This window comes from Pteronotus mesoamericanus, unplaced genomic scaffold (assembly GCF_021234165.1).
Source record: "Pteronotus mesoamericanus isolate MK-2021 breed Mesoamerican mustached bat unplaced genomic scaffold, CSHL_Meso_final scaffold_36, whole genome shotgun sequence".
NCBI lineage: Eukaryota > Metazoa > Chordata > Mammalia > Chiroptera > Mormoopidae > Pteronotus > Pteronotus mesoamericanus.
In genome coordinates this window covers 12846219-12867863 of record NW_026555313.1, presented here as the reverse complement: position 1 = coordinate 12867863, position 21645 = coordinate 12846219, and the positions used below count along the sequence as shown (strand labels likewise).

Sequence of the window (21645 nt, the reverse complement as noted above, 5' to 3'; positions counted from 1 at the left end):
ACTCAGCACAGTGTGGGCAGGTATGGTCATAAATCACCCATCATGAAATGGGCAAACACATTGAAAAAGTCTCCAAAAACAAAATTCACTGAAGCTGAATGCAGCCTCTCACAACAATGCCAGCAGGTACACTGATACCGACGGGTTCCTAGAACACTCACCTAGTGGGGGAAGCCTGTACTACAAGGGGCCCACCCTCCAGAAGGTAATTCCATTTTTTGGAAGGGGTCTCCCCTCGTATGTCAAAACGCTTCAAGTTGTACAGTTTAAATGTGTGTGTTAACTGCACATCAATTATACCTCAATAAAGTTGTAAAAAATCTTAAATAACATGTGCAGACAATCACAAGATTCCCATGAAGTAGTCCCTCATCTTCTGTAGTTGCAGAGTGAGTTGGGGGCAACCCAGGCACTGATTGCAAGGGTCACAGGATTACAGCACCTGCAGTGCAACCAAATGCTTAACCCTGTCAGGTCTTATGCACTAAGGTAAGGGCACTAGCGGAAAAGAGGAATCCTGAGAACTGGAATGGGGACCTTTATAAACAAGGCCGAGAACCTTGAACCTTCAAATGCCCCTGCTGGTGGAGGGAAGCCCTTCCTCTCCATTTGGAGGGAACCAGCCCTTCTCTGCATAAAATCCATTCAGTGACTGCACCTGGTGTATTTGCCTTGCACGCTTATGCTGATTCTCCCTGGGCGTCCCCCACAACCATTTCTCATTGCCTGCAGCCCACAGTGAGAGTTGCAGCTCTGAAAAGCCTAGACAGGTACAAGGTCTAATCCAGAAGAAGATGTCTTAAAACCAAAAGAGTTACAAGAATTTGCCAACCTGCATTGACAGGAGCCTCGAAAGCATGTGTGAGAGTGGGTTCTATAGTCCTTAGATCTAGTTAATTGAGTTGAATTTATTGATATAACCACACTTACCAGGGATTATAGGTTTAAGTGTTGGCTTAGTACCCAGAAATGATGTCAGTAGTCTGTTAGGTTGGCTAATCAAAGCCTGACCTCAAAGTTCTATAGTTACAAAATGCCTGAACTTTCCTGGTGCACTAGAAAAAGGATTTGCAAAGGCTCTGAGGAATGCATGTGCTCATGAGTATTGTGTGCAATCTAGCTGTAACTTCCACTCGCTGTAACTTCCAGGTTGCCCCAGAAGATACACACTTTATCAAGTTGCTAAGAAACAAGGAGATGAGCAGAGTTCTTGATGAGCTCTGTGGTGGCTGTCCTTTATAGACTGGAGCTGACAGTGGGGAAGGATGTGATGGAACTGGTTCCTTAGTTGCCTGGGAATAATGGAACATTGAATTGATGGAGGTCAAGTAGTGATATAAATTGCAGCTAAGCTGTCTTTAATGGAGCAAATCAACACAGCCGCTGGCACCTGCTCTGCGGCAATTGACTGTATAAATGTGCTCTTTCTCATTCCAATCAGTAAGCAAAAAGAGAGGCAGTTTGCATTTACATGGAGAGAATAATGTATCTCTACAGCTTCCTCTCAGAGTTATGTAATATCTCCTGCTCTTGTCCCTAGGGGCTTGCACATCTCAGTTCCCACAGAATGACAAGCCTGTTCATTGCATTGGTGAGCAGAACATAACAGCTTCCTAGATAGCTTAATGGGACAAATTCACACTGAAAGGAGGGAGATAAAATTTTTAAAAAATTAAGAGTTTGCTGCATAGCTGAAACTTGTAGACATTTGAGGATAGCCTTTCTAAAGTGCGAGAGAAGTTAATGCACGTTGTATCATTCACCTTAAAGACATACAACATCTAGAGGGCCTCTGTGGATTTGGCAGGTAAAACATGCCACATTTGGGCATGGTGCTCCAACTTATTTACTCGGAGACGTAATAAGGCTACCAGACTCCAGCAGGTCCACAATGTGGTCAAACTGCCCTACCGCCCGGGCTTTCTGGCCCAGCAATCCCAGTAATATTAGACATATCTGTGGCAGACAGTATAATGCAGGATGGAATTCCTAAAGAGTCCCAATAGAAGGATCACAGCACAGACCTCATCTGCCCAAACTATACTCCATTTTAACATTGATTCCCAGCTAGCTACTGGGCCCTGGGAGAGACTTCATGCTTAGCAATAAGATACTAAGTGTTATGTGATTATGAGCTGACCACAGTTTTCTCTAATCTATTGAACCATAAAACTGAGAGTATTCAGTATCTTACACTGAAATGATGCATATGAGAATTGGTCTGAGGAGGTCCAAAGTGTTAAGGTAAGCTGCATGAGCAGGTGGCTGAGACTCCTTCAACACCTATCTATGCTACATTGATTATGCTTCATCTCTTACTTTCAGCCTTAATAGGGGGTCACGCTTGACTAGTTAACAGAGAGAGAATATATTGGATCTAATTCACCATGGATCTGCACAGCATTTTGGTACCATCCAAAAAAGGACAGTCGCTAGATTACAATCCCTCAACTGGTCCAGAAAATAGTCAAAGGAGGTCCTCCTAGCACAGCTGGAGGTGCTACATCTAGTTTTCCACTTCATGTAGAAGGGGAAATAGCTTGAGGTAGTGGTCTTATTCACTGCGGGCAGTAGCTAATAGTTTTTCAGCTGATCAGAAATTTGAAAAGAATTAAATTGGAAAATTGGCCATTAGGTCTGGAAAGAAGTGTACTCAGAATGTTGGGCATATTTATCATATTTATATCCTCATGGCTGCCCTCCAGAGAGCTTACATGAGGCAGAAAGCTCGCAGTAATCAGATGGACAAGATGATCCATCTTGTCGATATCAGTTTTTTTTTCCCCTGGCCACGTCAGTGGTTTCTAAATGTAGCCATGTAAAAAGTGGCCCTGGTTCCAGAAATTAAGACTCTATAGATACTCTTAAGCATGGTCTTATCCTCACTGAGGCTGTTATGGCCATAGAGTTACCAAAAGCCATTGCTTTGCCCCCAGTAATGGGATTTGCTAGCTATCTGATAGCAGGCTGAATATATTGACTATTCTCATAAAAGAGAAAGCATCCTTTTGTCTTCAAAGTGATAAATAAATATTCTGGATATATATTTTGTTTCTCTGCCTGCATTACTTCTGTCAGTAATATTACAGAATGCCTTATCCAACATCATTGTATTTCACACAACAGTGCCTCTAAAGAGGACCCATTTACAGCAAAGGAAGTGTGGCGATGGTTTCAGAACCAGAAAATACACTACCCACATGTACCATCACCTAGAAACAACTCGCTCTGTCATAATGGTGGTGTGACTTGCTGAAGCTCAGGCAAAGCCCCAGCTGGAAGACACCTGGTATAAGTCCGTGCACATGAATAATAATCTATTTTATTTCTTATATTTTTCCTATGTTTATTTACTCTCAAAACAATTTTAATCCATAAGTGAGCTCTATCTATTTCTAATTATGTGGACATTTCCATCTCAAACCGAACAGGTCCAAAACTGAATTTCTTATCTTTCCTATTAGAAAAACCGATTTTTTTCAGCATTCCTCCTAGTTTCAGTTTATGACACCATCATGTACCCAGTCACCCAAGCCAGAAATGTAGTGGTTATCCTAGATGTCATACCTTTCATAAACTCCTATTTGTAGTCTGTCATCAGGTCCTATTAATTTTGCTTCCAAAATGACTTTCAATTCTTTCTCTCACTTCCCACTACAGCATCTCATTGTTCTCAACTCTACCTCAGCTGTGCATTTCCTTCTAATTGTTCTATTTGTCCCTAAACTCTTCCACCATCCCTGTGTAAACACTAAAGTGGTTTAATTTTTTTTATTGTTCAAATACATTTGTTTCCATTTTCCTGCCACCACTTTCTCCTGCCCACCCACCCCTACCTCCCACCCTCAATCCTTCCCCACTTTAGCTTTGTCCATCTGTCCTTTATACATGTTCCTTGATTTGACTCTTCCCCTACTTATCTCCATTACCCCCTTCCTTCCTTCCTTCCCTCTCATTACTGTCAGTTTCTTTTTTTCTTTCAATGTCGCTGGTTATGTTTTCCTTGCTTGTTTATTTTGTTGATTAGGTTCCACTTATAGGTGAGATGATATGGTATTTGTCTTTCAACCCCTGCTTTCCTGTCCCATCCATGCTGTCACAAAGGGGTAGTAGCTCTTTCTTCCTTTCTGCTGCATAGTATTCCATTGTATAGATGTATCATAGTTTTTTTATCCACTAATTTATTGATGGGCACTAAGATTGCTTCCAGCACTTGGCTATTGTAAATTGTGCTGCTATGAACAGTGGGGTGCACAGGTTCTTTTGAATTGGTGTTCTGGAATTCTTAGGGCATAATCCCAGCAGTGGAGTCGCTGGGTCAAAAGGCAGTTCCATTTTTAGCTTTTTGAGAAAATTCCAAACTCTTTTCCACAGTGGCTGCACCAGTCTGCATTCCCACCAACAGTGGACTAGGGTTCCCTTTTCTCCACAACCTTGCCAGCACTTGTTGTTTGTTGATTTGTTTATCATGGCCATTCTGACCGGTGTGAAGTGCTATCTCATTGTGGTTTTCATTTGCATTTCTCTGATGGCTAGTGATGCTGAGCATCCTTTCATATGTCTCTGGGCCCTATTGTATCTCCTCCTTGGAGAAGTGTCTGTTCAGGTTCTTTGCCCATTTTTTAATTGGATTGTTTGCCTTCCTGGAGTGGAGTCGTGTGAATTCTTTTATATTTTGGAGATCAAACCCTTGTCTGAGATATCATTGGCAAATATATTTTCCCATATGGTTGGTTCCCTTTTCGTTTTGCTGATGTTTTCTTTAGCCATGCAGAAGCTTCTTATTTCGATGGAAGTCCCATTTGTTTATTATTTCCTTTATGTACTTGCTCTAGGGGACATATTGGTGAAAATATTGCTGTGTGGAATATCTGAGAGTTTCCTGCCTGTGTTCTCCTCTAGGACACTTACAGTGTTGCAACTTATATTTAAGTCATTTATCCACCTTGAGTTTATTTTTGTCGATGGTGAAAGCTGGTGGTCAAATTTCAATTTTTTGTATGTAGCTGTCCAGCTCTCCCAGCATCATTTGTCGAAGAAGCTATTTTTATTCCATTTTATGCTTCTGCCCCCTTCGTTGAATAGTAATTGACCATAGAGACATGGGTTTTTTTCTGGGCTTTCTATTCTGTTCCACTGATCTATGTGTCTGTTCTTATGCCAGTACAAGACTGTTTTGATTACTGTGGCCTTGTAATATAGTTTGATGTCAGGTATTGTGATACCTCCTACTTTGTTCTTTCTCAAAATTGCTGCAGCTATTAGGGGTCATTTATGTTTCCATACAAATTTTTTAAATGTTTGTTCTATATCTGTGAAATACATCATTGGTGTTTTAATAGGGATTGTGTTGAATCTATAAACTGCTTTGGGTAGTATGGATGTTTTGATGATGTTAATTCTTCAAATCCATGAACACAGTATATGCTTCCATTTATTTGTGTCTTCCTTCATTTCTTTCTTCAGTGTTTTCTGCATACAGGTCTTTTACCTCCTTGGTTAAGTTTATTCCTAGGTACTTTATTTGTCTTGTTGCTTTAGCAAATCGGATTTTTTTCCTGATTTCTGATCCTGATATTTCATTGTTTGTATAGAAAAACACCTTCAATTTCTGAATATAGACTTTGTATCCCACTGTTTTGCCGAATTCACTTATTAGGTCAAGTAGTTTTTTGGTGGAGTATATGGGGTTCTCTATGTACACTCTCATGTCATCTGCAAATAATGATAGTTTTACTTCCTCCTTTCCAACTTGAATGCTTTTTATTTCTTTCTCTTGTTTGATCAATGTGGCTAGGACTTCCAATACTATGTTGAATAGAAGTGGTGAAAACAGACAAGCTTGTCTTGTTCCCAATTTTAGTGGGAAAGCTTTTAGTTTTTGCCCATTGAGTATGATGTTGGCTGTAGGTTTTTCATATATGGGCTTTATTATGTTGAGGTATGTTCCCTTTATTCCCACTTTGTTGAGTGTTTTTCTCATAAATGGGTGCTGTATCTTATCAAATGATTTTCCTGCATCTATTGATATGATCATGTGATTTTTGTCTTTCCTTTTTTTTATGTAATGTATTACATTTATTGATTTGTGAAATTGAACCATCTTGCATCCCTGGGATGAATCCCACTTGATCATGGTGGATGATCTTTTTAATGTATTGCTGGATGCAGTTTCCCAATATTTTGCTGAGAATTTTAACGTCTATGTTCATCAGTGACATTGGCCTGTAGTTTTCTTCCTTGGTTGTGTCTTTATCTGAGGATGTTGCTGGCCTCATAAAAAGAGTTTGGGAGTCTTCCCTATTCTTGAATTATTTGGAATAGTCTGAGAAGGAGAGGGGCCAGCTCTTCCTTAAATGTTTTGTAAAATTCTCCAGTGAAACTGTCCAGTCACAGGGTTTTTGTGTGCTGGGAGTTTTTTGATTACTTCTTCAATTTCACCAGCTGTTATCAGTCTGTTCAGGCTTCCTGTGGCTTCTTCATTCAGCATTGGAAGGTTATATTTTTCTAGAAATGTGTCCATTTCATCGAGGTTTTCAAATTTCTTGGCATATAATTGTTTATGGTAATTTCTCACAAACCTTTGTATTTCAGTGGTATCAGTTGTAATTTCTCCTTTTTGATTTCTGATATTATTTATTTGGGTCTTCTCCCTTTTTTTCTTTATGAGTCTCCTTAAAGGCTTGTTGATTTTGGTTATCTTTTCAAAGAACCTACTCCTGGATATGTTGATCCTGTGAATTGTTCTTTTAGTTTTTATGTCATTCAATTCTGCTCTAATTTTGCTTATTTACTTCCTTCTAGTCACTTTGGGCTTTGTTTGTTGTTGTTTCCCCAGTTCCAGAAGATGTAAGATTAGGCCGTTTATTTGAAATGTTTCTCTCTTTTTTAGGTAGGCCTGTTTTGCTATGAACTTCCCTCTCAGAACTGCCTTCACTGTGTCCCATAGGTTTTGGATTGTTGTGTGTTCATTTTGATTTGTTTCCAGAAACTTTTTGATTTCTTTTTTGATCTCATTATTGACCCATTCATTGTTTAATAGTATGCTGTTCAGTCTCCATGAATTTGAATGTTTTTGAGTTTTTTCCTTGAGGTTGGTTTCTAGTTTCAAGCCTTTGTGGTCCAAGAAAATGCTTGTTATGATTTCAATTTTCTTGAGTTTGTTGAGGATTGTTTTGTGTCCTATCATGTGGTCTATCTTTGAAAAAGTTCCATGTGCACTTGAAGAGAATGTGTATTTTGCTGCTTTGGGATGAAAGGTTCTATGTATGTCAGTTAAGTCCATTTGATCTAATGCGTTGTTCAGTTCCACAATATCCTTGTTGATGGGTAGATCTATCCATTGTTGACAGTGGGGTGTTAAAATCCTCTACTATCAGTGTGATATTGTCTATATCTTTCTTGAAGTCCTCCAAGATTTTCCTTATATAATTGGGTGTTCCTATGTTGGGAGCATATAGGTTTACAATATTTATGTTTTCTTATTGGAGTCTTCCATTGAGTATTATGAAGTGTCCTTCTGGGTCTGTTTTTATGGCCTTTGTTTTGACATCTATTTTATCAGATATAAGCATTGCTACCCTTGCTTTATTTTTCCTGCCCATATACATGATATATTTTTTTTCCATCCCTTTACTTTCAGTTTGTGTAAGTCCTTTGTTCTGAGGTGGGTCTCTTGTAGGCAGCACATGTGTGGGTCATATTTTCTTATTCTTTCAGCTACCCTATGTCTTTTGATTGGAGCATTTAGTCCATTTACATTTATAGTTATTATTGATAGATACCTATTCATTTTTTCTCTTTGTATCTGTGTTCCTCTCTTACTCTTTTTCCTCATCTTCTTAAAGCAGTCCCTTTAGCATATTTTGCAATGCTGGTTTGGTGGAGGTGTATTTTTTTAGCTTTCTTTTGTCTGGGAAACTCCTTATTTTACCTTCTATTTTAATTGAGAGCTTTGCTGGGGAGAGCAGTCTTGGCTGCAGGCCTTTGCTCTTCATTACTTGAAATATTTATTGCCATTCCCTTCTGGCTTGCAGTGTTTCTGTTGAGAAGTCAGCTGCTAGCCATATCGGAGCCCAGCGTTGTATGTGTTCCTCCCTTGCTGCCTTTAGGATTGTTTGTCTTTGATATTTGCCAATTTAATTATGAGATATCTGGAGTGGGTCTCATTGGGTTCCTCTTGAATGAGACCCTCTGTGCTTCCTGGACTTGTGTGACTTTTTCTCTCCTTAAAGTAGGGAAGTTTTCCATCATTACTTTTTCAAACAGGTTCTCTATCCCTTGCTCCTCTTCTTCTTCTGGTATCCCTATTATATGGATATTATTACATTTCACGTTGTCCAGCATTTCCCTAAATTCCTCTTCATTCTTTTTGAGTCTTTTTTCATTTTCTTGCTCTGAGAGCTTTTTTCTACCTTGTCCTCCAGCTCACTCTTTCTCTTTCATCTAGCCTGCTTTTGATTCCTTCTACTGTGTTCTTCAAATCAGAAATTGTATATTTCATTTTATGGGGGATCCAACTGGCAGTTTAAATATCCCGCTGGCGCTGCTTCCCGTGGGCACTCAGCCCGCCTTCTGTAGCCTCTACTGCACTCCTTACCAGTTAGGTTGTGCTAAAGCCGATTCCTCTGTCTGAGGTTATAAGGCTCCTCTCTCACTATTATTCAGTTGTCTGTTCCAGATGATTTCTCCACCATTTAGTTGTAATTCCAGACTGGTCCTGGGAGGAGGTCAGTGTGACTTCCATTCACTCCTCTGCCATCTAGAAGTCCTCAGTAGTTTGTAAAAGGCAAATTAAGTCACTCTTTTACCTGAATCAGTTGGTGGCTCCTTGTTGCCTACGTTCCACATGGTATGCTCGCTCCCTCATTTGATCTTTTCTGGCTCAGCTACATGGCAACAAGATCTTAGTCTTTTGATAGTGGCTCAGATATCTCCTACTGAAGCCTTTGTGACAGTTGAGCACTTCGTTTTGATGTTTCCATATAGATCTGTTATATACCCAGTTATTACATTTTGCAATTATCTGTGTATTTGTCACCTCCACTAGACTTCAATCCTCCATTTTAGAATGGGGACTCTTTTTTTTTTTTTTTTTTTTTTAGAATGGGGACTCTATTCTATTTATTAGGACGGAGTCTCAGTCTTAGATGCTTAGTGAATATGTGTTATGTGTTGAATGAATTAATAATGAATCAATGAGTTAATTAGTCTTATGATGGTTTTGTTTTCTTTTTGTAAGATTACAGGGGATGAATGTGTGCTTTGTTCACTGATGGCTTTTAAACACTCTTCCATCTGACTATTGCTGAGAATCAGCAGTTACCAAAGTCAACAAAATCTTGATTTTTTTTTCATCTGTCTTACTAAAAGAGTTCTAACTTTTACATCCCTTTCTTTCCTGTGCTATACAAATCTTAGCTCTTCTTGTCCTTCTTTCCAATTTCAATCTTGATTATTACTAGGTCTTTGCATTTTAACTTCTCTCCCTGTTCTTCCCAGAAAAACATTTCTATAAACCTCTTTCAAGTTTTCTAGTTTTGAAAGAATATGAGATCATTTGAAAGTAAATATATTGCAGCATTACCTATAAAGGCAAATTTTCTATTGTTTCTGTGTTCTTTTAAAAATATCATTTATTTATAAAACAAATTATGATTATTATAAAGTGATCTTTATTTCTGATCACTATTGTATGTGAAATTGTTTCTACTTGCTAACCTGTTGTATTATGACTCTTATAGCCCACTTACCTACAAAAAATGGCTAACTTTTAAAGAGGTCAAAACAACTAAATTACTAAAGTAAGTATTATAACTCCCTTTAAAATAAAATCTGAGTGATGAACCTTGGGAACATTATGCTAAGTGAAATAAGCCAGTCATTTCACTCATATCTGGAATTTAATGAACAAACTGAACTAACAAGGAAAATGGGGACAGACTCATAGATGGAGAACAAATGACAGCTAGTGGAGGGACTGCGCAAAAAGGAAAAAGGACTCATGGACATGAACAACTGTGTGGTGATTGCTGAGGGGATGGGAGTATAAGGGGAGTAAAAGGTAATATAAAAATAATACAATAATGATTACTTTTTTAAAAATAAAATAAAGCCTGAAAGCAAAAAAAAAAAAAAAAATGATTTGTTGTATATCAGTGCTGTAAAAGGAAAAATGAGTATCGCCCCAGTTCCCAAATCTAAAGTTTCTGTATATTTGGGAAGGTAAACATGGAGAAATTCATAAAAAATGCATTCAACCTCAGCCTTCTGGAAGTTTCTGATTTCTAAATGTATTTTTGTTATAGCATGAGCATTAGTTAATAAGTCTTGGCCAAATGGTACCACCATTTATGTATTCTTTTATTTAGTACATGTCTACTAAGTGCTTATTATGTTTAGGGAAGAGAGTATAGAAGTAGAAGGTTCCAAGTTCCACGGAGGAATTTCACAACTGTACAGATTGCTTTGCAAATGTTAGACACTGAAATATTTATTAAGTGAATAACTGAATGAAGAACTCTAGAAAAATTTGTGAAATCATACTTTCTTATAATTTGTGCTCTTACTAACCAATATAAATCGAGACGTGTTCCTATTTCTATAAAATTCATCAGCTCACGCAGCTCATTATTCACTTAAAGTCTGACAAAGCAGAAACTTCATGAGGGCAGGGATATATGTTGTCACTGTCACATCTTTTGCCATCCAGGATTATGGAAGACTTCTTTTACTGAATTCTTACCATGTGCCCATAGTTGTAAATGCTTTACATGGATTTACACTTCTAAACCTGTTAAGGATGCTAGCAGGAGGTAGTATAATGATTGTCATTTAGAGGAAGAGGACTTTAAGTCCCAGAAAGGCTAGATAATTTGGCAAAGATTATATAGCTAATAAATCACAGAAGCAAGGTTCAAAGCCAGGTAGTACAATGTCAAATCCTAGCTGTACACCTCCACCATGCTGCTTCCTAATAAATGAGTGTCAAATTTAAATACAATGTCAGGATAGGTTAACCTTTAAAACGGAATACCAATGTAGATCTTAAATACCAATGTAGATCTTAAAATAAACAATAAAAATGCTATATTTTAATATTCTTGGTAAGGACAACTTCTATCTACTCGCTCAGCTCATGTTTGGTGGATGCACTTATTTATGTGCTCAGACAAATGTCAGAGAATAGTGCTACAGAAGCCTGTGTTTGCAGTCAGATTTGAATACTAGCTCTGACATATATTTACTGCATTCATGATCTCGAACAATTTAATTTTTCTAAGTCTCAATTTCCTTATCCATAAAATTAGGAATAAAAAGTTGTCACAAATGGCTGTTTTTTTAAAAGAGAATTAACAAGATGATGTATGAAAAGTGCCTGACACAGAAAAGATGTCAATATCTTCCTTCTATTTATCTTTTCCTCTCTTTCTCTCTTTTTAAAATATTTTATTTATTTATTTATTTATAGAGAGGGGAAGGGAGGGAGGGAAAAATAGAGGGAGAGAAACATCAATGTGTGATTGTCTCTTGCGTGACCCTAACTGGGGACCTGGCCTGCAACCCAGGTATGTGCTGTCTGGGAATTGAACCAACAGCTCTTTTGATTTGCAGGTCGGCACTCACTCCACTCAGCCACACCAGCTAGGGCTCCTCTCTCTCTCTCCTTTCTTCTCCTCTCTCCTCCTCTCTTCTCTCTCCTTTCCTTTTCCTCCTTCCCTCCCTTCCTTTTTTCTTTTCTTTCTTTCTTTTTCTTTCTCTCCTCTTCCTTCCTTCCTTCCATCTCTCTTCTTCCTTCCTTTCTTCCTTCTTGTCATAAGCCACATAGTCCTCTAAAAGTTATTCAACTCTTCCAGCATTTCCTTATCTATAAAACAAGTGGGCTAGGTATTTGGTCTCCAAGGCCCTTTGATTCTATAATTCTATAATTCAGTGATACAGTAATTTAGTTTTTCTTTGTACATAAAAATCCAACTTACTGTGTGGGAGTCTTGAAATGAGGCTTCTCTGGTTAATATGCTCAATTAAGTTGCTTTGTTTTTTCCAAAAGGTCGCATCGTATAGAGCTTGGTTTAGAGGTATTTTTATTAAATAGGATAAAAACTTGCTTTATATTTAAGTAGTATTTCAACAATATATATTAACTACATCTACTAGTGATACAGGTGTTCCAAAGGATTTATGTCTCTTCCTTTCTTCTATTTAGGTACTATGCAGGAAACCTGGAGGCTAAGTCAACGAATAGTCAAACTCTAGGTTTAATTCACACAGCAACGAAAGGGCTAATAAGATCTATTGAAGATGGTGGGATAGATTCTGTGATGGAATGGGAAGTAGACGAAGTGCTGAACTGGACAAATACACTGAACTTTGATGAGTAAATACATTTTGCTGTACTTGGGGAGCAAGGGCAGGCATCATATTTTTCTTTCTAATATTTCTCACTCCCATGTTGAACCTAGGAGCCACAAACATAATCTCCACCCCTCCTGCACACACAAAACAAGCATTTATACTTGTCTAGAAGAAATGAGGAAGATATAGAGGGATGACTTAAAAGTAGAAAAAAGAAAATTAGACAGATGTTCTTTATTGTCAGACTTCATACTTATGCCTTAGTCTAAATCTGCTTTATTTTTTACTTTGGGATTTAGAAACAAGGCTGAGAACATGAAATCAATAATACAAAGAATTTTCTTAACTTACAGACCCTGATCTTCCCATATGAGAGATTAAAAAGTTATAAACTTCAGTGGCATACTATAGCCCTTGGAAAAACATTTTAAGGATTTTTTGTGTGTGTGATGGAAATTTTAAAATATTTAATATAACCACCAGAGAAATTCAAGTTAAAACCACAATAAGATCTGACTTCAGACAAAGTAGGATGGCCATAATTAAGAAGAAAAGGAAGGAGAGCAATTGGAACCATTATGTACTATCAGTGGAAATGTACAATGGTGCAGCCACTTTGGAAAATAATCTGGCAGTTTCTCAAATAGTTCAACATGAAGTTTCCATATGATTGAACAATTCCATTCCTCAGTATGTGTGCATGAGAGAAATGAAAACACACATATATGCAAAAACTTGTACATAAATGTTCATATGAGAATTATTCATAATATAACCAAAAGTAGAAACCCAAATATTCATCAACTGATGAATAAAAATGTGATATATTTGTACAATGGAATATTATTCTGCAATAAAAAGAAATGTTGATGCATGTTTCAATACTGACGATTCTGCTAAGCAAAAGAAGCCAATCAAAAAAGACCACATATTGTATGATTCCATTTATATGAAATTTCCAGAATAAGCAAATCTATAGAGACAGAAAGTAGATTAGTGTTTGCCTAGGACTGGGAGACTTATGAGGATTGGGAGGTGAGGCTAAGGGGTACAATTTTTTTTGGAGAAATAAAAATGTTCTAAAATTGATCATGATGATGGATGCACAATTCTGGGACTACACTACGTAATACACTTTAAATGGGTGGATGGTATGGTACGTGAATCATTTCTCAAAGAGCTTTTAAATATGTTCAATATTTACTCAGCCACAAAAATGAATGTGACTATTGTGTGAATGAAAAGGCAGGGAAATTAAAATGAAGATGGTGTAAGTAAAGAAACATAAGAAAAAGGAGGAAATTAGGAAGAGATAAGAATATGGGACAGGAAAAATCAACATGTCATTGAACAATAGAACAGGAAGAAGAGCATCCAAGAGGAATCAGAGACGAGAATAATGAGAAGAGGAAAGTTGAGAAAAGAAAAAGAATGACTAAAAAAAAAAAAAAAGAAAAACAAGAAAACAAAAAGAATAAGAAGGTATTGGTGAGTAAGATATATTAGAAAATAAAAAGGGAAAGACAAGAAGAAATAACTAGTTATGAATCATAGATAGATGCTCTAAAATATTTTGTAGTTAGTAAAAAGAGATTGTTATGACTCATTAACCCAATATCTTGTCCTGACCATAGTATTTGGACTCCCTATAGATAGAACATCTGTGATTTTTTTTTTTTTGGACACTGAACAAATACAGATGGTAATAATGACATCCAAAGAAATTCACTGTAATGCAGTACTTTTTAAAAAATTTTAAGTATATTTATTTTTTTACATTCAATATTTTGCATTGGTTTCAGGTATACAGCTTAGTGGTTAGAAAATTATATACTTTATGCTATGCTGTACTTCTACTTTTTTCTCCAAGAGTAAAAATTGCTGGGTGAAAAAATGGGAGAGGGGGAAGTGAGAGAGAGGTAGGTGAGGTTTATTTTGAATGAGCTTCTGAGAACACACATATATGCAAAAACATATATGCAAAAATTCTGAGAACATGATAGAGAATTTTCTCAGTTATTTGCCTTTCCCTTATACAGTTAGCTAATTCAAGCAAAGGACCAGCACACTTTAGTGAAAGATTAACCAAAAATCAACACCCAACATTCTGTATTTCATCACTATTGGAATGCAAAAAGAATAACACAAATAAGTTCAAAGGGAGGAAATGAACAGACATCTCAGTCCACTCTTGTCCACCATGCCCTTCTCCAGTAGGGGATTAAATTTCTAATGGTCTCTTTGTGGAAAAAAGGATAAAAACAATGAACCAGTAAGACTTGAAGTGTTGTTTTGTATCATATACTCTATGTGGGGTAGGGTGGATAAACCTAGCTTTGACTTGGTAAGATTAACTGACAATTTCCAGTTTTTAAAATGCAGATACCTCGTTTCCAAATTGTGTACAATATCTACCAGTTTATTCTCTTGCTTAGGCCCTGGATAACAAAAATTTCAAATAGAATCCAGCATGATTATTTGGGAATATTTTAGTAGTGTTACTAATCCCAAGCTACTGATTATCTCAGGTAAGACCACACTTTCCAAAGATCTTCCCCAGCTGACTGTAGATGTTAGGTATAAGCAATCACCTTCTTCCCAGTGCATTTGTGGTCTCCATAGCCTTTCCAGTAGATGTTTATAACTGGCTAGCTGCCACTTGTTTGATGAGAATTTCAGAGTCTGATGTTTTTCTTCAGAAGAATTGGTAGCCACTAATTTTTTTGTAGAATATCCTTCAAAACCTGTGGAAAGTTTTCAACAGACCAACAGAATGACATAAATATGTTGAATACTGATACAAACCAGCTTTTTTCCCAACGGTTTTTGTGCTAGTCCCTTGTCATGACAGATGGCTGCTCTCCTGGGAAGAAGCCATGTGCATCCTCTATCAACTGAGTACAATATTATTATAATTTTGAAGAATGGATAGAGCCAACTTCACTCTTGGGCTCAAGGACACTGATGAATACTGTCATAAATTCTGCAGTATCTAGAGATTTGTTGCTGCAGGCACTTAGAACATAAAGCAACCTCCGCATCACCATCATTGAGTCCCGCACAACGCCATGTGATGGCTACTGTGACGGCTACTGTGACTAATCCTGTTGGATTTTTAGGGGCATATTCTCTATCAGATGTTCCTCTTCCAGAATCTTCCTTGTTTCCAAACTGCAAGTGAATTTTGAAGTAACTTGTTAAGTGATCAGCGGCTGGGATATCTTAAATAATTTCCTAATATTCTATTAATTGTGTTGCTGAGACATCTTTGCCTATGTGTGTGGGGGATAGTTTCTACATCTGAAACTATTCCTTTGATTTCTAGGACATGTAGTTATGTGGCTTCTCAGGCTAGGCACTTTCCCAGACAATTAAAATGTTAAATTTGTACCCTGTGAAGGCAGTGCCGTAGCTCTGCCAAGATCATAAACCACGTGCTTTATATTCCTATTAACATGTCAGAGACAGCAGGTCTGGCAATCCGTAACCAAGGAGAGTTTGTCGTTGTTGTTTACCCCTTGTTTCCTCTGAGTTTTCTGCCCATACTTTTAATTTACAAGTTAACTAACATCTTAGTAAGCATTGAACTGAGGACATGATCTGGAAGGAATTGAACAAGATGAGGAGAGGTGTGTTTAGGAAGACCAAAGAGCATTAACACAGTAGATGTGAGCACCATTTTTATATACCCACCAACTCCTTGTCCTAGGGTTTGTTTTAGAGGCATGAGAGCTACCTCAGAGGTGGGAAAGCCATGAAAATTAAACATTTGGACTAGCAAATTTGTTGCCATTAATGTAAGATTTCATAGATAAAGTGGAATTGTAGAAGTAGCCTAATCATGCACTAATGAATCAATTCATTTCTTACTAATAAACCAGTTTAATTTAATTTAATGAGTGTTATATAATGTGCTTAGGTATATTGCCAACTGGAAGGAAATTGCTACAAGCAACTCTTCAGCTAACTTCAAAAGTAGGTGATTTTTAGCAATACTTTATAGAAAATTCTTGTGAATGATACATTCTGCACATGTACACATTTTTTAGCACCTAACATTTCAGTACCCTGCACAGTATACGGACAGATGTTTGCCAAGTCATTCTTACCTTACAGCAGCGATTTCAACTGGTGAGCCACAAGAATTTTTAAACCATGCAATATCTGACTATTCAGTCAGGGGCACTGACCTCTTTTCCCTTAGACTGTCAAATTAAAAAATGGCAACAACCAATACGACAGTTGTCCAGTGTGAATAAATAAAAATTACTTATTTTTTCATTAGATCAGAAAAAAAATATTTTTTAATGTGCCTCAGAATTTTAGTAATTAGTTTGTGTGCCAGGATGAAAAAGTTGGAAATCTCTGCCTTATAGGTAAGACTGTTATTTGGAAAGAGAGGAAAATTTTTCTTTCTATAGGGTTGAATAAAAAAAAAAATCTAATGACTCCTTTTCTTTCAAAGCTGCATATTTCATGGTTTCAGTAATAATTTTTAATGAGCAAACTTTACTTGGTTAAAGAAATGCCTCAAAATGTTAGAAACTATTTTGTAGATTCTGTGCCACTGTTGTCCCTCCTGTGGTCCACAATACTGAGAAGCTGAAAATGATGGCATGTTAAAGCAGCAGGCCATCATACCCCGGAAATATCAATGAACTCTAACATAGCCAGAATCTAATTATGGTGATTGCATAATCTGCGTGTATGAATTCTGTCCCGCTGTCATCATGAGAGACAGTAAAGCAGAGGCTTTGGTTGTGCAGTGTTGCTTTTGACTGCCTGGTTTTGATTTTTGACTGTAGTATTTACCGTGTGACCTTGGGCAAGTTAGTAGTTCAGCTTCCTCCTCTGTGTAGTGAGAATAACAATAGTACCAAGCTCCTAGGCTGTGGTGAAGTACTAGAAGGTAAATGTGTAAAGAGCTTCGGCTAGTACCTGGTACATAATTCACACTCTATAAATGTTAGCCATCATTAGCCATAACCTATCCATTTAGGTCCAGCTCATGGCCACCACAATCCAGGACGCCATCATCGCTCTGCAGGCTTCTGCCACAGCCTCCAGACTGATGGCAGACCAATGATGCTCTTCCAGCCCATTCTCCACCCAACACACAGTGATCTTTTACAAATTTAAATCAATGCAATTAGAACACTTAAACTCTTTAGCAATTACCATGTAGAAGTGCTATCTTAAAGTGCTTTATAAGAAATACTAACTCATTTGAGTCAGGTTCTATTATCTGCACTTAACAGATGAGCAAGCAAAGAGATGGGTTACTTGTTCAAGTTCTCACAGTAAGTTCCTGTGAGGTCCAAGATTTGAATCGAGTCAGGCTAGCTCCGGAACCCATGTGCGTAACGACTGCTGCTGCCGCCGCCTCTCAGTTTCCATTGTGCCTGGAATAAAATCCTCACTTTAGGATGGCTTTCCACCCTTATTATGTCTGTCTCCCCCTCACTCACAACCCCACCATTACTGGACTCTTACCTGTTCCTCAAACACTCTGCATTTTCAACTTGGGGTTTCAGTGGGGCTGATGGTCTTCTGCAGAACAGTTTCAGGTAACTGTCTCCACTTAAGGGCAGGGAATTGTCTGTTCTGTTCACTACTGAATCCCCAATATGTAGCACATAGTGTTTGCAATGACAGATAAAAGAATATAAAGGAATGACAAGTACAAAGATGGAAGCATAGAATATAAAACACTGAGTTAAAAGAGATTACAGGCATACCTTGGAGATATGGCAGATTTAATTCCCAACCACCTCAATAAAGTATTGCAATAAAGTGGGTCATAATCTTTTTGCTGGTGGGTAGTTTTGACTTCCATTTGTAAAAAAGCAACATCTATGAAGCACAGTAAAGTGCAATAAAATGACGGCTGCCTGTACTGCAAAAAGATGGAAAGATATAGCAAGATCATTGGAAAGAGAACAAAAACAAGTATAGTGAGGGTTTGTATAATATCTGAAGTCAGTGGAAGGTGATATATTGAAGGTGCTGGCATTGGAGAAGAGAGAATGTTGTGTCATGTCTTCAAAAAGCACAACTAAATCTAATCGAGACTTGGAAATTTTAGTTCTAAAGAGAACAGGCTTCCATTCATTTGTGAATAAAAGACTGTTAGTTATGGAGCACTAACTGAATGACAGACTAAATACTAAGTCCTTTACATATGCACCATTGCACTTAATTCTTACTAAGGACACTGAGGTTCGGAGGGTAAGTAACTTACCCCAAACTGCGCAGATAATTGGTAAAAGATGAAACCCGAAACCCAAGTCTTGCAGAGCCTCTTGTAGAAATGGACAACAAAAATATGAGAAGTAGAGTGAACTAAGAATTTTGGATATTTATGGCTTCAGTTAAATAGGATATAAAGATAGCTGCTGTAAGAGTGATGAAAAGGAATGTGGAACCTGACATATTGATGGTATCTTATCACATCTGGCATCTTTGTGAACATTTGTCATTCTTCTCTAGGTTTCAGGTTTGAACAAGAACAGAAAAAATATATGTAACTATGCAACAACAGAGGACATGGAAGTATCAGAAAATACTTCATATGAAAATATCTATGAAGAACCAAATGTTACTAGACTCACACCTGATTCCACGTATGGAATATGAATGTAAAGTGCTCTTATTTTTTTAGCTATAGCCCTTCAAACCCTGATTCCATCAGTTATAATCAAGAGATAAGTTTATTCTGACTGGAATGACATATATTCTTGGCATAGAGTCTATTCAATTAAGTAAAAAAGATTAAAGAGAAATAGAACATTGGGCTGAATTCAGTGGTCATAGAAAATATAGTAATTATTCCTGGTATTCTGAGAAATTGTAATATTCTAACAATTACACTTAAATATACTATACTTAGGTGCAAAAAAACTCTTCAGCTTGTTTTTCTTTTATGAATTATCTTTTATTTGGGCATTCATGTCAGGCAGAACTCCTTTTCCATTAAAAAAAGGAAAAGGAGCAAACAAAAAAGCAAATGGGGCAGTATAGCAAATTCCCTATTAGGAAGCAACAGGCTTACTAGAAGCCCCAGCCCTAGTCGCTTAGACATTCTTGAACAAAACTGGGTCACCGGGCAGCCCTTAGCTAAAGAAACTAGTAAAGTGAAAGTCTGTCTTTCAGCTTCCACCGTGGGAGGAATGGGGGACTGGAAACGGCTGTTGTTGGGCCAAGGAACAGAGTCCATCACAGCCTCCAAGTCCAAGCGCCCTCCACTGCTACCCGTCATCACACTTATCACACTGTATCTTTAAAAATCTGTCTGTAATCTGAGTAGACCAGAATCTATTTCTGGATTCTTTATCCTACCCCATTGATGTTTGTGTCTTGTCTTTATGGCAATACCGTCTTCTATTTGTTACTGTTGATTTAGCCCATCTTCCAAACTTGTTTAATTTCAAAATTGTTTTGTCGTATTCTAGTTCCTTTGTATTTCCATACAAACTTTACAATCAGATTATCAAGTTCTTAAAAAAAAAAAAAAAAAGCCTGCTGGAATTTGATTGGATTATATTGATTCTATATATCAATTTAGGGGAGAAGTGCTATCTTAATTTAGTATCTCAGTCCATGAGCATGGTACATCTGTATATTTAGGCCTTTGGTTTCTCAGTAATATTTTTAAGTTTTAGTAAACAGGTATTTCATATATTTTATTAAAATTATGCCCAACTAACCCTTGCTGGTGTTGCTCATTGGGTTGAGCACCAATCTGCAGACTGAAAGGTCACCAGTTTGATTGCTTATCAGGGTACAAAGCTGGGTTGCAGGCCAGGTGCCCAGCTGGGGGCTCGCAAGAGGCAACCGATCAATGTTTCTCTCTCCCTTAGCCCCCCTTGCCCTTTCTAAAAATAAATACAATCTTAAAAAATTTATGCCCAATTATTTTGTTTTTGATGCTATTGTTTTTAAATTTCAATTCCATTCAAAAGAAAATTTTGGACCTTAATTTCCTGACCCAAGCGGTTTTTATTTAGCAATTCATGAATTGAAAAGCATCGAGTGTAGAAAACAAAAAGGAGCTTCCAAGAGTCATAGAAAGTAATAGGGTTTCATAGATAAAAGTGATCAGGAACAAGGAAATTATACTGGGCATGTTAATTAGTTGAAACAGGGTTACTTTCCTTATACTGAGCAAAGGGAAGTGTTGGAGCTGGGTTAGGCAACTTGTACTAAACAGGGGAGTGCTGATTGGTTGACCTAGAACATTTTCTGGGAGAGCTGAGCATAGCTTAGACAAGCTCCAGTTTGCAGACATGGGTTCTTAGCATAAGCAACTCCATCCTGGGCCTAGTCAAGACACTTTAACACTAGTACATAGAAATATTATTGATATTTGGATATTGGCCTTTACCATGTGACCTTGTTAAACTCACTGGTTTTGGACTTAAAAAAAAAATAGAATCTTTAGAATTTTCTATATAGATGATGTCATCTGCAAATGAAGACAATTGTACTTTCTTTACAAACTATCTTTTTCTTTCTCTTTGCTTTATTACATGGCTAAAAACTCAGTACAATATTGACTAGACTTGGTAAGAGTGGAATCTCTCATGGAGAGTGAATATTCAAACACCAGAAAACACTAGGGAACACTTTGGGTGGTAGTTTTAAACCTAATATTAAGATCTACTAGGAAGATTAACAACACACAGAGAATCAGGTTTCAAAAGTATTAATTGAAGAACACATTTTGCTTCTAAAACTCATTTTTTGCATACTACTACTAAGATCTGTATAAAGTATACAATTCTTTTACTTGCATGAATGACTCACCCATACCAATTAGGAGGGCCATCATAAAAACAAAAACAGCTATTGGTGAGGATCTGGAGAAAATGGAATCCTTGCGCATTGGGGGTGGGAATGTGAATGGTGTAGCTGCAATGAAAAACAGTACAGTGGGCCCTCAAAAAATTAAAAATAGAACTACCATATAATCACCAATTACACTCTGGTTTTATACCCCACAGAATTAAAAGAAAGGCCCTGAAGGGATCTTTGTATACCTAAGTTCACAGCAACATTATTCATAATATCCAAAAACGTGAAGCAACTCAAATGTCCATCAGTGTACAAATGGATAAATGAAATGTGGTATATACATAAAATGAAATATTATTTGGCTTTAAAAAGAGAGCTCTGATATACACAGCCTTAACATTATGTTAGTTTAATAATCTAGTCACAAAAAAGATGAATACTGTATGGTTTCATTTATAGGAGGTAGCTAGAGTAATCAAATTCATAGACAGAAAATAG

At 37.2% G+C, this 21645-nt stretch overlaps 1 protein-coding gene across 1 annotated transcript in view; it reads left to right on the top strand.

Annotated features, from left to right (window-relative positions):
* Window positions 1–18990, top strand: part of CUNH11orf65 (chromosome unknown C11orf65 homolog) — a 35237-nt gene extending 16247 nt beyond the window's left edge. The window contains 4 exon segments of the mRNA XM_054592212.1: window positions 12206–12376; window positions 16274–16329; window positions 18844–18866; window positions 18868–18990. Coding sequence (XP_054448187.1) covers window positions 12206–12376; window positions 16274–16329; window positions 18844–18866; window positions 18868–18990 — 373 coding nt within the window.
* The last annotated feature ends 2655 nt before the right edge of the window (window positions 18991–21645 follow it).